This window comes from Heterocephalus glaber, unplaced genomic scaffold, assembly GCF_053883595.1.
Source record: "Heterocephalus glaber isolate CG9 unplaced genomic scaffold, H.glaber_assembly_v1.0 deba00001579, whole genome shotgun sequence".
Taxonomy (NCBI): domain Eukaryota; kingdom Metazoa; phylum Chordata; class Mammalia; order Rodentia; family Bathyergidae; genus Heterocephalus; species Heterocephalus glaber.
The window spans coordinates 1,004,236-1,022,181 of record NW_028258360.1 but is presented as its reverse complement, the minus strand read 5'-3'; the positions used below and the strand labels follow the sequence as shown (position 1 = coordinate 1,022,181).

The 17,946-nt window shown below is 35.7% G+C and overlaps 1 protein-coding gene across 19 annotated transcripts in view; it reads right to left on the bottom strand.

Annotated features, from left to right (window-relative positions):
• The window catches only part of Pcca (propionyl-CoA carboxylase subunit alpha), a 399,147-nt gene that overhangs the window by 214,457 nt on the left and 166,744 nt on the right, over positions 1-17,946 (bottom strand). For all 19 annotated transcript variants that reach the window (XR_015443859.1, XR_002387412.2, XM_087193202.1 and 16 more), the window contains 2 exons: positions 13,828-13,906; positions 8,296-8,398 (listed from right to left, as the gene is read on the bottom strand). Coding sequence is in view for 17 of the 19 variants with exons in the window: in XM_087193202.1 (XP_087049328.1) it covers positions 8,296-8,398; positions 13,828-13,906 (182 nt within the window). In the remaining 2 variants the exon portion in view is untranslated. The remainder of the gene's footprint in view (positions 1-8,295; positions 8,399-13,827; positions 13,907-17,946) is intronic.

Here is a 17,946-nt window from a genome sequence, read left to right as displayed (position 1 = left end):
TTAACTGATAAATTATATCAAACATTTAAAGCAGAAAAAAAAAAGGAAAACTTCTCCCCTCATTTTAGGAACTCAACATTGTGCTAATCCTAAAATTGGATAAAGATAATAGAAGAAAAAGTATGAACATAGATAGAAATTTCTTTAACAAAATAAACTATTAGAAGTCAGATCTGGCAGGATGTAGAAAGCGGTTTTGTTATAGGGATGGCAGTGTTGGTTCAGCATCGGAAGATCCACCCCCAAAAGTCATCATTTTAACAGAGGAAAGGAAAAAGCTATATGATCCTGACACTAGCTGGAGAAAAAGTATTGGACTAATTTCCACAGCTGTTCAGGGTAAAAGCTATCAGGAGACTAGAAGCAGAACAGAACCTTCTCAACAGATTAAAGACATGTACTCTATACTTCCAGCAAGAACGCCTTATATGAATGGAGAAGATACAATGCTTTCTCCTTAAGGTGGGGAACATGGGCAGATATGCTTACTCTTTATCTGTCCATTAAACTTTGAAACATAGGCCCAAACCAAAATAGTCTGGCAATAAAATGACACAATTAGGATAGGATTGGCAAGGTAGAAGCAAACTCTTTATATGTAGATGAAATGATCATCTACAGAGAAAATACTAAGAAATCTCTAGGAGCCCCTAGAACTTGTATATGAATTTAGCAGCATTAGAAAACGCAAGGTATATATAAAAATTCAGGTCTATATTATACTTGCTATAAATGAAGAATTGGATATTGAAATTTAAAAGTTATGTAGGAGTACAAAGGACCTAGAAAAGTTAAAAAAAAAAAAAAAAACAGTGTTGGGGAAGACGTTTAGTACCTAATTTTAAGACTTCTTCTAAAGCTACAGTAATCAAGACAGTGTTGGTGTAAGGAAAGACATATAGATCATTGGAATAAAACAGAGAATCTAGAAATAGAACCACACATATATGGTCTACTGAGTTTTGAAAGATTATTTAACATTAACATTTTATAGAATATAAACTCAATTCAAGAGCTGAGGAAAAGATAGTGTTTTCAGCAAATGGCACTAGAACACCTGGTATCCATATATAAAAAATTAACCTCCACCCTTTATTTCCATACATAAAAATAACTTGAAGGGATCTATGAACCTAAATATGAAAGCCTAAAAGTATAAAACTTTAAGAAGAAATTATATGGGAAAATGTTTATGAATTTAGGGTAGGCAAGAACTACCCTGGATACAAAAAACATGATGTATAAAAGAAAAAAATTGATAAATGAGATTCCATCAACATTTAGAAGTTTAAATGACATCATTAAAATGAAAAGTAGTCCTTAAACAGACCATATTTACAATGCATATAACCTATGACCAGAATATATAAAGAACTCTTAAAGCTCATTAATAGACAACCCAATTAAAAAGTAGACATAAGAAGATAATAAATAGCCAGTACAGCACAAGGAAAGGTGTGCAGCTCTAGAATCAGAAAAATACTAATCAATACAATAACAAGATTGAATTATACACTCATTAGGGAGATGAAGTTAAAAGTTTTAAAAGCCTTGTCATGACTTTTTCTTTTTGTTGGATTCTCCCCCTTTGCGTTTAATTTGTCACGCCCAATGGATTCATTCTGCTGGGCTTCCTGGGGTTGTGATCCTCATTGACTTTTCCTAGGATAATATCTAAAAATTTTTGGAATGCTGGTTTGGTATTCATGAAGTACCTGAGGTGCTCTTTATCATGAAAGTATCTTATTTCTCCATCAATTTTGAAAGATACTTTTGCAGGGTACATCAATCTGGGTTGGAGGCTGTTTTCCTTTAGGGCTTGAAATACATCACTCCAAGCTCTTCTTGCCTTGAGGGTTTGCACTGAGAAGTCTGCTGTGATTCTGATGGGCTTTCCTTTGTATGTGATTTGTTTCTTTTCTCTCACTGCTTGTAGAATTTTGTTCTTCTGTTGGATTTCTGGAATCCTAACTATTATATGCCTATGTGTACATTTTTTTTGATCAAGGCTAGCTGGAGTCCTATATGCCTCACTTATCTGTATGTCAAGTTCTTTTCCCCTGCTTGGGAAGTTTTCTGCCATCACTTCTGTGAACAGTTTTTTCATGTCATCTGCACGCTCTCCTCTTTCTTCACTGACTCCAATCAGTCTTACGTTATTCTTCTTTGCATCATCTAGCAGCTGCTGGATTGATTTCTCATGTTCCCTTACAATTTTAAAGCAATTTTTCTTTTCCTGATCACTAATTGCCATCTTATCTATGTGAAATTCTATCCTCACATTGGTTCATTCTGCTGTGCAGACTTTTAATGGAGTTTTTAATCTCCTGGAAATCTGTTTGCATCTGCTTTATGGATTCCACTGTTTCCTTTGTTGGGATTCCATCATGTTCCTCAGATCCTCTATTTTTTTTATCTGTGTCCTCTCTAGATTTATTAATCATGTCTTGCACTATGAGCACAACCTTTGCTGTTATTTGAGTAATTATTTCTGATTTCATTTTTCCCAGATCCTCTTTTGTTGCCAGTTCAGAGAGTCCAGGTGGTTATCACATTGTTGCATCTCGTTTCCCTTTGGGGTTGCTAACAGGTGATCTGGAAGTCTGTTTTTGAGGCTTGTTTACGTGTCTTCTCATTTCCACAGGGCGGGGGTGGGGGGGGTGCTTCTGGCGCCAGAGCAGCTCACCTTCTCCGCCCTAGGAGTGTGGAATGGCGGTAGGGGAGCCTCCCTCTGGGTGCTGGGACTGGCCCAACCTCTCCACCCCAGGAGCATGGAATGGTGGCGGGGGAGCCTCCCTCTGGGTGCTGGGACTAGCTTCCAAAAAAAATTTTTTTTGAGGGAAAGAGTTTCATGTACATTTTATTGATAGAGCTATTTTTCTTGTTTTGTTTTGTTTTTTAGTTGGTTTTTTTTTTTTTTTTTTTTTTTTTTGGTGTTAAAGAGTTCCTTATACCTTCTAGATATTAATCCTCTGTTGGAAGAGTACCTGGCAAATATTTTCTTTCTAGGCTGTCTCTCCACTCTTGGTTATTTCCTTTGCTGTGTAGAAACTTTCAATTTGATGTGGTCCCATTTGTTGATGCTTGCTACTATTTTCTGTGCTAGTGAAGTCCTATTCAGGAAGTCTTCATGATTGTGCATATGACTTCAAGTATTTCCCCTGTTTTCTTCTAGCATTTTCAGTGTTTCGGGTCTTAAATCTAGGTCTTTGATCTATTTTGAATTGATTTTTTTCTATAGAGTGAGAGATAGGGATCTGGTTTCAATCTTCTACATATGGATATCCAGCTTTCCCAGCATCATTTGTTAAAGAGGCTTTTTCTCCAACATGTTTTTGATCCCTTTGTCAAGAATCAGATAGCTACCATGTCTTCTATTCTATTCCATTGGTCTATGTGTCTGTTTTTGTGCCAGTAACATGCTGGTTCGTTAACTATGGCTTTGCAGTATAATTTGAAATTGTAATGCCTCCAGCCTTGCTTTTTCTTTAGGATTGCTTTTGCTATTGTGGGTCTTTTGTGTTTCCATATGAAAACTAGGATTGTTTTTTCTAGTTCTTGAAGAATGTCACTGGGATTTGGATCGGGGATTGTACTGAATCTACAGATTACTTTCACTAATATGGACATTTTAACAATATTAATTTGCCAATAAGTAAATGTGGAAAGTCTTTCCATCTTCTAGTATCTTTAATTTCTTTCTTCAGTGCTCTATAATTTTAATTGTAGAGGGTTTTTTTTATCCCAAACAAGTCCTAGGGTTTTTTTTTTTAAGCAATTATAAATGGAATTGTTTTCCTGATTTCTTTCTCAGCTAGCTCACCGCAGATTTTTAGAAAATCAGCTACTAGTTTGTTTGGTTTTTTGGTACCTGGGATAGAACTCAGGACCTTGCGCATGTGAGGCAGTGGTGGCACCACTGGGTTAAATCCCCAGCCCAGCTACTGCGTTTTTTTAGAAAAACTATTGACTTTTATAATGTTGATTTTGTATTCTGCTACTTTGCTGAATTTCCGTATGAACTCTAAAATTTTTTTTGGATTTTAAGTATAGAATCATATTGTGTACAAATAAAGATAATTGGCTTCTTCCTTTCCCATTTATCCTTTCTCTTGCTTAAAATTGCTCTGGCTAAAATTCCAAGTACAGTACTATATTGAGTAGGACTGGTGAGTATGGACATCTTGTCTTATTCTTGATTTTAGAGGAAATGCTTTCACCTTTTTTCAGCTTTTTCCCATTTACTATAATGTTTCTTTTTAAAGACAGCTATATATATATATATATATATATATATGTATATGTATATATATATATACATATATATATGCTAAACATATATATTTTTAAAATTCCAAGCTATTTTACTTCTTAAATAAAGCTCCAGAACAGACTGGTTCACATAATGCAATCCTAAGCCCAGCCCAGGAAATGCCAGGAGTTCCCGTGTTGAGAAACACTGGACATGAGGATATAAACAGAGTAGTATTCACACTGTCAGTGCACAGTTTCAGTATGAGAAAGGGCACAGTATGTGACAGCTCATGTAAAAAACAAGTGATATACCCATATTTTCTTAAGAGACACTGGATGATCATTCAATAAACAGTAACAGTGTATTCATCTAGGGACAAAACGCAGGGGACTCAGAGAAGAGGTAAAAGCTTGTTTTTTTGCAGAATATCCTTATCATGTGCACAAATTCTTCAATATAAATGGTGGAAACTGAAGAAAAATAAGTAAGTAATAAACTTCCAATTATACATTGGATATGAGAAACATATGTTTTGTCCCGTCAAACTCCTGGGAGTCATTTTCACCTATGTTTAAAAATACCATCCAAGCTATAGGCTGCGGCTAATTAAAATAAACCAAAAGACTGATGTAGACAAGTAATTACTTTACACAAACTAACAAGCATTTATTGACTATGAGTAATATGAAAGACAAAGGCTTGGTTGCTGGGAACAGCAAAGAAGTAAGACTTAGTCTATGCCCTCAAGGACCTCGTGCTCTATTAGGAAACTCAGATATCTAAACATTAACATGAGCAGTCTCCTTGTAGCCTGAACAAATGCTTTACATCACTGCATTTTGAGGGGTTTTTTTACTCATCAAAAGATAACTAAAGCACACAAAATTTAAAAGTGAATTTTAGCAGAAACACCAGATTCAAGATTAATGCTCAAAAATCAACTGTATTTCTATACATATACAATACACAACAGAGAAATGAAATTTAGAAAATGAAAACACTTATAATAGTATCAAAAATTATCAAATTCCTAGGATTAAGCCAGGCATGGTGTCACACACCTATATTCCCAGCTACTTGGGGAACTGAGGCAGAAGAACCACATGTTGGAGGCTAACCTGGGCACCTAAGCAAAACTGCCTCAAAATCTAAAAAATATAAAGGGCTAGTGATGTAGCTCAGTACTCCCTTGAGTTCAGTCCCCAGCATGCAGTCATAAATAAATCTAGGAATAAACTGAATGAAAAACCTCTATACTCAAAACAGTACTCAAACAACTATATCAAAACAATACTGAGAAGGACTAAGGAAGACCTACCATGGATTAGGAAATTCAATTTTGTTAAAATGTCAGTTCTCCACAGAATAGCCTCTAGATTCAATCAACCTGAATCCACATCCCACATGGAAAAAAGGGAAGTAGGTTGATAGTAACATCTAAAATTCACACAGAAAAAATCAAGGAACCACAAAAGAGCCAAAACTATCTGGAAAAAAACAATGAATTTGGAACGTTCACAGTATCAGATTTCTAGGCTTCTTTTAAAACCAAAATAATTAAGTGAATGACCAAGTCATATTTAAATTATAACAAATGGCTGCCACAATAAATGATGCTGGCAAGCTGGATATCTAAACAGAAAAACTCTGATCCTATCTCATACCAAACAAAATTTTCATTCAAGAAGAGTAACAGACCTACATATAATACCTAAAAAAACAAAGCTCTTAATCTGGATGTACAAAGTGTACTTAAGTTAGACTCCAATAAAACTCTATTTTAACATGAATACTCATCAGGAAAATCTAAGTTTAACAGATGCTGTCACATGTTCAACAAAATGGCTATGCATTTTTAAAAACTGAGATTACCAAGTATTGAAAAGGAAAGCTGCAATGGAAACTCTCATATATGTTGCTGAAAGTATGTATTACTACAACCACAGCCTCTACTAAAATTAAACATAATCTTACCATGTAACCCAACTATAGCTCTCAATATATTAAAAATATTTATTCCTAATATCAAAATAATGAGAAGAACCCAATGACCTACACAACAAAATGAATAAATTAAGGGTTATTCAAACAATGAGACAACACAGAACATTTTTTTAAAAGCAAATGATAATGCCAACCTTCATGGAAGAATTTCAGTGATATGATGTTGCATGAAAAAAACACAAACAAGTATATATTGAATGATTCCATTTATATAAGGTTTGTTTTATGTGTGGTGATGAGGACTGAGCCCAGAACCTTGTGCATACTAAGCAAGGCTACCATTCAGCTATATCCCCAGCCCTGTAAGGAGTTTAAGAATAGACAAAAACTAACTGTGGAGCTGGGGATGCAGCTCAGTGGTAGAGCACTTACCCAAAACACAGAAGTCCTGGGTTTGATACCTAGCACCTGAAAAAGCAACCAGAAAACACCACTCTATGATGTTAGCTGTCAGACCAGCTGTTATTCACACTAGCCAAGGAGAAAGACTAATTGGAAAGTGTTATGAAAGAATCTTTGGTTTATTAGAAATGTTTCAAATCTACACTTGGATGGTTGTTACACATTTACACATGTGCATATAAAGTTTTTATTGAATTATACACAATTTGTAAATTTCACTATAAATGCAATATCTCAATGTAGAAAATCTAAAAACAAAAAAATATAAAACAACACCTGCTAGCCCTAGAAGGAAGCATCTTTTATTCAATGTTTAAAACTATCAACATTTTTTTCCACTCTGAAAAATTTGGGGTTATACAGAAAGATTTTCTACTCATAAATAATGTCCCCACAGAAGGGACAATATCAGCAAATAATAGTTTTTTTCATTTACTTCTCTGGTTCTCTATCCACACCAAGTTAGATTTTAAAATATACTTAAAACTCAAGGGTTACTAACTGGATGTTCATCTTTTATCAATTCATAGTCACAATGTGTAAAATTACCACAAAGGTATTTCTGACTAAAAGAAACTTCAGTATAGTTTTTTTCCTTGTTTTGTTTGGTTGAAATCCACACTCCCACAGCTATTTTTGTTTTGTTTTGTTTTGGTACCGGAGTTCGAACTCGGGACCTTGCACTTGCAAGGCAGGCGCCGGAACCACTGACCTAAATCCCCGGCCCATCCCACAGCTATTTTAACAACTAGCTAAATCAATACGAACAGAAGAAATTATTTAGCCAACTCTATATAACCACCTCCTAGCAGAACACCTGTCACAACAGACTTTTGGTGAACTGAAATTATACAGGACTCTTTTGTCTTGTAAAAAATGCCCCCAAAATGGCCCAATCTCAGAAAGAGACTGAATGATTCTATAGGCCGAAAATATCCTTCACCTGGACAGACAATGTGGAACTGTTTCTTTTTGGAGACTGATTTTTACATCATTTCCATCCCAACCATCATCCTAGTACTGTTTGACAAGAATTATACCAAATTTCAAAAGCAGGTGATCACTTTATTTTACACTTATTTAAACTTACTGAAATAATTCAAAATCATTCTAAATAGAAGGGATGTTTCCAATGACAGTAAATAAATGATACTGCTTAAAAGTCATAATGGAACTTCATAGATTTTTCTTTCCTTTAGAGCTAAGTGGCTTCAGGCCACTTAACTTCCAAACTTCCTCAGGCTTAGGGCAGAAACAGCTTCCTCCTTGTCAGTCCAGAGGAGTGGACAGAATATGCAGATGCTGGCACAAGTAGGTCAAGTACAGCCTCATTTTCTTAGGTAAGGGAGAGAGAGGTCTGAGTCCAGGAAGGAACAGCCTGCACACTTCTACAGTCTCATGTCTTGTCTCACACTGTTCCTTGCTATATAAGACCCTAACACATCTGTACAAGGTGAGATGGTGATTTGAGGCAGACAGGCCCCTCCACCTCCTTGGAGCTAGATTTGAATAAATCCTTTTTTCCTTTTTTAAAAAAACTAATGGACTCTTTTGATTTGATCAGTAGCAAGCAAACAAACCTGAGGGTATGAGCCTATAAAATAATAATCAGAAGCATCTTAAAATGTACAGACCTGAATTTCTATATGACGAGGGTTATCAATAAATTTTTCTATTAGCAGTCTGTCATCGCCAAAACTAGAAGCAGCTTCTTGAGATGAAAACCTAAAACCATCCCTGTAAAGTAAAAAGGAAGAGTGGTAAAGACTAACAAAATACAGTCCTCGTTAAAAAGAAAACCAAGACACTTAAGTATTTATTTCAGCTTACTTCAATTACTTCTCAGCCTTTTGGCTAAGATCAAGTATATTTCAGATTACTTCAGAACACAGCAGTAAAAAATGCAATGCTTGAAAACTAACTCAACTTTGGTTAAGCCTCAACTCTTCCACTTATTAAGCTCTGTGACCTGGAGTTATTTAACTTCCCTTTTCTTTTTTCTTAGTGTTTTTAATAGGTTTATTTTTTATTAGTATATGCGTGTGGTCCCTAATAGTTAACTTGTTCTGGAGAATGGGTGCACATGCATATCACATCTTGGTTGTTTTTACTCCCCCTTCCCTTCCTTCTGTCCTTTCCAGATCCCCTTCCCATCTCCAAAAAGTCTACCCACCCCCGTTTCCTACCATTTCTCCTTTATTTTGCTCTTTAAATTATTCACATTTTGGTTTATCACACAACAGAAACCACTGGATATTTACCTTCTGTGTTGATTTATCTCACTTAGCATTATGGTCTCAAGATCCATCCATTATTCTACAAATGACTCAAGCTTATGCTTCTTTAGGAATGAGTAGTATTCCACTGTGTATATATATCTATTTTCTTTATCTATTCATCCGTTAATAGTAATATATGCCATTTCCAAAATTTAGCTATTATGTGTTGTGCTACTATAAACAAGGATTAAACATGTTGAAACAAATACTGGCACTTATTTCACCAACTGTTAAGCACAAGATGTTCTTCAATTACACAGAGCATTTAATAACACTTGTTGGTGTGGGTGTGGGTGTGCACGTGGGTATGTGGTACTGGGGAAAGAACTGTGGGGTGGGTGTTCTACCCCCAAGCTTCATCCCCAGGCCATATCACATATATATACAGATGTGTGTGTGTGTGTGTGTGTGTGTGTGTGTGTGTGTGTGTGTTACCTAGGTCAGCCTTGAAGTTGTGCTCCTCCTGCCTCAGCCTCCCAGGTGTTATACTACCACATCTGGCTAATTTTATTTCTTTTTTGTTTGTTTGTTTTTCGTACCAGGGATCGAACTCGGGTCCTTGCGCTTGTGCAGCAGGCAGTGAAACCCCTGAGCTAAATCCCCGGCCCTCAGCTAATTTTATTTCTTCAGCCTTATTATACCTTAATTCCACTAACAAAGAAAATATGAAAACACATATCCATTTGACCCAGAAGTTAGAAGACATAAACAAAAGTGTGCAGGGTCAGGGCTGGGGCTGTAGCTCAGTAGCAGAGCATCTTGCTCAAGGTTTGATCCCCAGACCCAGTGAGGAATAAAAGGGCAAAGAGTCTGGCCAACTACACAGTGGTGCAGAACTATCGTCTATGCCATTCAGCTGCGTGACTGAACACATGACGTCATCAAGACTGAGGAAACAATAGGAAGACTGTGAAAAGCAGGGCTGATATTTTAGATGCATACTTGGAAATACACTAATTCCCACACTCACACAGGCAATTACAATTTTAGCTTCTTTAAGATTGTTCAAATTAATAATTAAAAGAGCAAAGAACAATTTTTGCAAACAGAAATACAGATTTAATTACTGCTTTCTATATTTTATTTCTAAATTAACAATAATTTAAATCATTTGTATTAAAATATGCTGTTTCAATAAAATGGGTTTATTGGGCCAGTCTGTTAAAAACTCAAACTTACCTAAACTGCTAATTACTGTCCACTCATTGATATATTTAGAATATAAAATATAATTCCTTTTACTTCTAATAGACAGTTTGTCTTCAGGTTAAATACTTGTATTTAACATAAAATGTTAAAATCAAGTTTTTCTAATCATTTCATTTGTAAACAATCCATCTGGGAATATTAAAATAACTATCTCATATGCTTGTTTTCATTCTTTAAACATATAAGACTGTAGGTAAATACTGACTAGAAGACAAATTTCAAAATGTGATTTAAAATTTTCCAATTTCTGCTCTGTGGGAGAAAAGGTATTAGGTTTTCTCAGTCTTTCTATTATGACTTTTACATCTTTGATTTAGGGAAATGGAGTTTAGATCTCAGGAGAGTGCACACTTCAAAGAAACCAGAAGCACAATGAATCATTGTTTTCAGTACAACATAACCAACTTTATAGTAGATGAGACACTATAATTCACAAAGAGAAAACAGCACCTTATAGTTTGTCTCTTCTTGTAACAATTGAGAGCTTTCATTTTGTTTTTAAACCAAGAAAGCCAAAGTAAAAAAAAAAAATAAGTCACCAAAATAAGTACCATCTTTGAAGGCATCATGGATATATTTTGGAACTAAAGAAAAATGTATTCACATCCTTGGGGCCAGGGGCATAGTTAAGTGGTAAAGCACATGTTCAGCATGTACAAGGCCCTGGGTTTAATCTCCAATGCCAAAAAATAAAAAGAACATCTTTTTTGCATTTAATTTTACATTCAATCAGTAAGTAATTACTGATCACCAAGGTAGTAGGAATACAATATAAAACAGAAACTGCTCTTACAGTGCCTAAACTCTGGTGGGGATATTCAAACATGGAGGCACAATTAATTCCACTCATGTCATACATTCCATGAGAAACTCGATATGGAAAAGAAACCAGTGATTATTAAGAAAATTTCAAATTCCACGTTCAATAACATTGGTGGTTCTATTCTCTATTATACAACATCAGACATCCGTTTAAAATCTTTTCAACACTTTAAAGATTTTAAGACATGTTGAAGATGCTACTTCCCTGAAAAAACTGAGGGGGGAAAATGTTATTAAGAGGCAGACACCCCTAGGATAAGAGGCAAAGTAATTAATGGCTATTAAATTTTACACTGCATCAAAAAATACTAAGATGTTTGGGATTATACAAAAATTGCTTTCTTCCTCCAGGAGAGAGGGAGGGAAGGATGGAAGGAGTGCATGAGTCGCGGCACAACATTAACAGACAAGTCAGTGTTTGCTGGACTGTTATCTCAACTTTTCTGCAGTTTCGATTTTCCAGGTAAACAGGGATATAGAGCAACTTCTTTTTTTTTTTTTTTTTTTTGGTACCAGGGATCGAACTCAGGTCCTTGCACTTGCGAGGGAGGCAACGGAACCACTGAGCTAAATCCCCGGCTTTCTTATTTTTCTTATACTACTCACTTTCCATGAGAGTATATCCTTTTTTTTGGTACCAGGGATCGAACTCGAGTCCCTGCGCTTGCACAGCAGGCAGCGAAACCACTGAGCTAAATCCCGGGCCAAGAGCATATCATTTTTGTTGTTGTTGTTCACTGTTTGGCTCCTGCTACCAGAACAGAATTTAGCGATCTTTTTTATGCCATAAATATCTTTTGCAGAATGATACAGCATAAGGAACTTCTTATCAAAGTAAGGTGTGAAGTGTTATAAAATGCACGGTGTTACCAGGCATAGTGACATCTGCCTGCAGTCCCAACTACAAAGAAGGCTGAGGCAGGAAGATCGATTGAGCCCAGGAGTTCAGGGCTAGTCTAGGGAACGAAATGAAATCCTGTTTCTTAAAAGCCTAATAATAATAAGCAGGCTGAGGGTAGAGTACTTACCTAGCATGAGCAAGAGCAAAGTTCTGAGTTCAATTCCTAGCAATACAAATACTCGTAGTAGTAGTAGTAATACTACTACTATTAATAATAATAATTAAAATAATAATAATTTAAAATGCAAAGGACTGCATAGGAAACAAAGTATACTCTAATATACATATCAAAATATTCTTAAACATTTAGGGTATAGCACATGCAGGTCTTTATTAAATAATAAGCTCCACCAATGGGTTTGAAAATCACTATAACTAAGCAGTCTCTGTGACACCATAATGGGATAAGAAAATGCATGTGATTTCCTTGTGGTGAAAAGTTTCAGAGATGCTTCTATTACTCTGGCTTATTGCTACACTGGAGGGAACACTAAATTCCAGGTAGTGTCTAGTAAAACAAATATGTGCTTTTAAAAACCTGTCTATCTTCATGAATACCTTCCCTTAATTTCAAGGTAAGAACCCTTGATTAAGCACATAAAATATATGAAGAAATGGATTATTTTCTGGTTTTGTTCATTGCTATTTCCTTAAAACCTAACTAAAACAGTGCCTATCAAATAGGCTCTCAACAATTACTGCCAGCCCATACAATGTGTTTCTTCTTCCTGACATGGCATTAAGATAGGAGAAGAGACCCTATTGTTACCTCAGTCAGTATCTGGTACCAGTACCAGTGTGAAAGAGGCTAGAGTTTAAAGACCACTGCCTCACAACATAAGCCAAGTACCTTCCCTGATGTCAATCAAAGAAACAATGGTTCTGTAATCCAGTGTTCTTATACAGTTAAAAGTGTCGGTGCAAGTCCCCAACGCGGTACCTTTCCATAAGTCTGAATGAAGAATATTCTGTCTCCAGTAGATTTTCACCTTACCCTCTCACTGTAGAAGCTAATTTCTAAGTAAGTCTTGGATATCACTGTACTAGAAGATGACTTTCAGACTACTCCAGATTTTAGTTCCTATGAGATTTAAGAGAGAATTGAATGTGGAAGGAAATAAGGAAAACAAAAGAAAGTAGGATTAACCATTTGGAAGACCAGATTACTTCCAAGTGGAAGAGTAGGACTAATAATAAAATAATAACTCTGTGATTTTTCAACCCCAATCCCTAAAACTGACACAAATCTCTCCCACTAACAAATCTAAAAATAAAAAATACAAACCAGATAGAGTGCCTTAAAACTTGCTTATGTCAGGCAATTGGTTGAACAATTACTTTCTAATAGCTATAATGCTATCAAAGCATTGCAGTAAAAGGTTTCTTTTGTTTAAACATTACTTCTGATTTCTGAAACTAGTAAAAAAGAAATGTTCCAAATTTACAACAAAAGGCATATATATAAGGGACATGAAGCAATTTCAAACCCAGAAAGAAGAGAATGAATTTCATACTAAAAAATTATCAAAGTGATGGACTACCTCTACGGAGATAATTTTGTCACAAAGGAAAACAAATACATATTGAGGTAACATATAAACTCTCAATGAAATATACTTGGTTCAACTCTCTAGACACCACACCAAATTAAAGAGCCAAATGTTAGTAATTTTTGCCTAGAAAAAGATTCTTATTTTTAAAATACACTAAGAACAAAAAGAAAATCTTTTGTTACTGTTTAAAAAAACAAAAATTTTTCTATAATACAACAGTCATCATTAAAATTTAGATAAGGAAGGTCTCTGAATAATTTCAATTTTTATCCCATTTAAAAATTAAAAATTAGATGGTCACTATAATTGCCCCATTATGCTTTGGATATGTTTACCTGTCACTTTAATAAAACTCTGGTAACTGCAGTTTTCATCAAAAGTGTATTTTGGACAGCCTCTCACCTGGTCTCTTCATCATCCCAAGCGATGCGCATGCCTTTCCCACCACCACCTGCTGAGGCCTTGATCATGACAGGGTAGCCTAACAGCAGGGAAGAATTAGACAGAAGTTCAGACTTTGATCATCTGGATGTATGAACATGACAACTGACCACATGCTCAATAACGCAGAAGACAATAACTAATTTATTTAAAAGTTCCTTTCTTCAGAGTCAGGAAAATAACAGCAGTGTAATGATCTCATGCATATTTTTCAAATGGAAATGTGACCATTTTAAAAGACCAAAGACTACTTATATCAATAACTATAACATTTTCCCTAGAAATGAAATAAAAGCTAAGGGAACATAAATAAATTATTTGACAGTGAATTCTAAAATTGGAACTAGATATATTATTAACTAGCCAAAGAGAAGAAGCAACTTACACAACCCCAGGGATCAATCAATATCTCCCCCCACCTTTGGTTCCCCAAAACTGCTGTTTGCATGCATAAATTCCCTTTTTTCCACAGTAGTTATTACCAGGTACTTTAGGTATTTCCTTCTGAAAAATTACAGGGAATCCCTATAGGTTTTAGCAGCAAGAACTGACATGACGGTATTGGGAAAAACCAAACATAGCTATTATATTATGGGCTGGACTGAAGACCCAGGGTTCCTAATTAACAATAGATAAATTTCCATTACTCCACACATTCAACAGGGTATCATGAAAATACAAACTAAGGCTGAAAACAAGTCATTTCCAGCTAATGTTTATAAAAGAAAATGAAATCATAAAATTGTTGTTAATTAGGAGATTGAGCATTTGGTTACTGTAAAGTTTTCAACACAAAACTGAAAACATTACATCAAGAAAAGCTGTAGTTTCCTTCTTTAAAGGTTTTCTGGAAACAGGATAGAAATACTTATATGTTTAAGACCATTTGTTTATGATCTTTCTTTAAGAAAGAAGAAGGCAGTGAGCCATTAAAGAAACACCCCCTCCCCCAGCCTGTGATTCTGTAATAGCACTAAACTCTAGCTATACGATCTTTGGAAGAAAAAGGAAGAGGGGGTCAAATGTCACAGACCTTTGACCCCCTACACCACAAAACACCTTAACTTTAGCTTAGTTAAAATAGCACTTGCTTCCTAAATATTTCATAGTTAATATAATTAAAATGGTGGTTTTGTTTGTTATGCTTATGTGGGATGGCATTAAAACAATGCTAAGTGCAGTGAGAGGAAAAAGATAAATTTCATATTTTTCTTAAATTGGAGCCTTATAATCCAGGAAGAGAAGACAAAGGACCCAAATAACTCTTAACACTGACAATTCAAAAAGCAAAGGATCATAGGAGGGTAGAGAGATAAAGGGTTGAGAAAAGCACAATGCCAAAAGGTTTGCTTAAATGAGGCTATGAAGAATGAGCAGGTTTGAGCATTTTAGGAAACAAAGCAGAGGCAGGGAGGCATGAGCTAAGTTTAAGAAACGACTGAAACAATTCAGTCAAAGTATAGATTATCTGTGGGATGGCAGTGAATCAAAAACACAAACTGAGGGCAGAGTTGAGAAGATTTTGTATGCTCTCATTCTGGATTGTGCATGAGATACTGCCTGAAGTTTGCTCTGCAGAGCAGCAGGAAGAATGGGATTTGTCTCATTCACTGCAGCAGCCTCACAATGAATGTCACATAAAGGACTTACACTGAAATCACTGAAGAACAAACTGTTTTTGAGGAGTGAAAAATTATCCAAAAATTCAAAATTGGCAAGATACAAAATGTTGTCTACAACAATTTAAGATCTCTTTTACAAAAGTGGATTCAATAATTTAGTCTCTTTTAGACAAATGGATCCAACCACCACCACCATCCCAAAATGTTATTAATTCACCAGCAAAATTATTTAGTCATGCAACAAGAAACCACAAAATGTGTGATATCCACAACCCATATGTCTACCATGTTCAGTTCCCTCAGAAGAGTAGGAAATTTACAGGGCTTTTAAATTCCAGTACTAATCTCATCTTAATCATTTACTATGGACTCTGGACTATACATACAGTCATGTGTGCATTTCAAAATAAGACAAGGAAATAGTCCTTGCTCACAAGGATGCAGCTGGGGAAACAAAACACATAATAATTTCTTATTGACAAATTATTTTATGTGCTCAGAAAATGTGAAAAGTCATCAGAGCATAGGGTACTATATAATAAGGCAATATGGTCTGCAAAAAAAGAAGAGTCAAGGGCCAGGATTTAGCTCAGTAGTTCCACAGCCTGCTTCGCAAGCACAAGGTCTAGAGTTCGATCCCTGGTAGCAAAAAAAAAAAAGAAGAGCCAATGCAATATGAGACCTGTTAATACATGTAACCAGGAAGGCAAGATTCCCTAACAAAAAATGTAAGAAGCCAAATATAAAAGAGTTGGTGATGTGGGGAGAAGAGGGAGAAACTGGCTGAAGTTAGTGACACTATATCTTTTTTTCCTTCTTCTCTCTTTTGGCGATGGTGGTAGTGGTGGTGGGTACTGGGGATTGAACCGAGGAAGCACTAAGTTGCATCCCCAGTCCTTTTAATTTTCAGATACGATCTCAAAAGATTGCCTAGGCAGGGTTTGAATTTATGACCCTCCTGCCATGGCTTCCTTGGTAGCTGCAATTACAGATATGAGTCACCAGGCCTGGCTTGACACACTTTGCTTTTTGTTTTGTTTTTTTTGGAAATCTCTGCAATACATAATGAGTATAATCATTGTGGGGTATTGGTTCCAGTACATATGTACATCATGTCTTGATCCTTTATACTTGATGCTAACTCTTAATCTAATTTTTGAGCTATATACTGAAACAATGTAAAAGTATGGTTTTCTACTCAATTTCTTATACCAAATAAGTCACTAAATTTCAGACAGTACATATTTTGATACTGTTATCATGCCACGAAGAAACAAGATCTAGACAAATGGGGGAGAAAATAATATTCCATACAAATGATGTCAGATATTGCCAAACAGCTAGGCCCTCATCCCTACTTTCTTATTGTGTCTACAAAATGCTGGGTAAGGTAAGTTACAAGATTCAAAAAAAAAAAGAAGAGGGAAATAAAAGGTTCAGTAACAAGTTGGCATTCCTGAAGAAATTAGAAATGATCAATAATTTGAAGGTCAACAACTTATAGTTTCTTAACTAGTCTAGACATGGAATCTACAAATTCTACAAGGCTTTAAAAGGAGGCAAATCTCTTGGTATGAAGAAATGCCTTTAAAAAAACAACAACAATAAAAAGCAAGACATAGGTCCCAGTGCTGTTCCAGTTCTTCCTTACCTGTATGGCCCTCTCATTAGCTGCCAACTGCTACTGCCTTCTTGCACTCCTTAGACCCAGAGACAGATAGATATGAACCATCTACCTGAACTCTACTTCCAGCATTGAGGGAGTGTCTACTCTCTATCTCCCCTCTCCACAATTAGAGAAATGAATGCTTTCTCAAAAATCCAACAAATATTATATGAGAAAAAATACTAAAGAAATACAGATGACACAGGGGGAAGAGATGTAACTCCCAAACCTAGTAGATATCCAAAACGTGAGTTCGTGTTCTCTAAAATCGAAGAATGAATTCTAGGAACAATGGAGGTTAAGAGTAGGAAAAATTTATTGGGAGAAAGAAAGCTTCTGCTTAGAGAGACAGAAGGAGGACTGGAAAGTGGGTTGCCCGCTCAACCCACTTTGCAAAGATGTTTTACACAGCAAAGCCATGTGGTGAGGCGGGTACAAAGTGGGACAAAACTATAAGACCCAGTGGAAATTTACAAGGTGGGCATGAGGTGGGACAAAACCATGACCAACTAATAAGATTACAAGTACAAGACTTTATGAACAAAACTTCAGTAGCATGGGAATTAGCACAAAGAATCAACAACTGGGATCTCATCTTATTAAAAAGCTTCTGCACTGCAAGAGAAACCACCAACAGAGCTAAGAGACAACCTACAATGTGGGAAAAAATTTTTAGCAGCTGTACCTCAGACAAAGGTCTACTATCTGGAATATATAAAGAATTGAAAAAAATCAGACCTCCCCAAATTCAAAGACCCAATTCAAAAATGGACATCTGAAATGAACAGACAT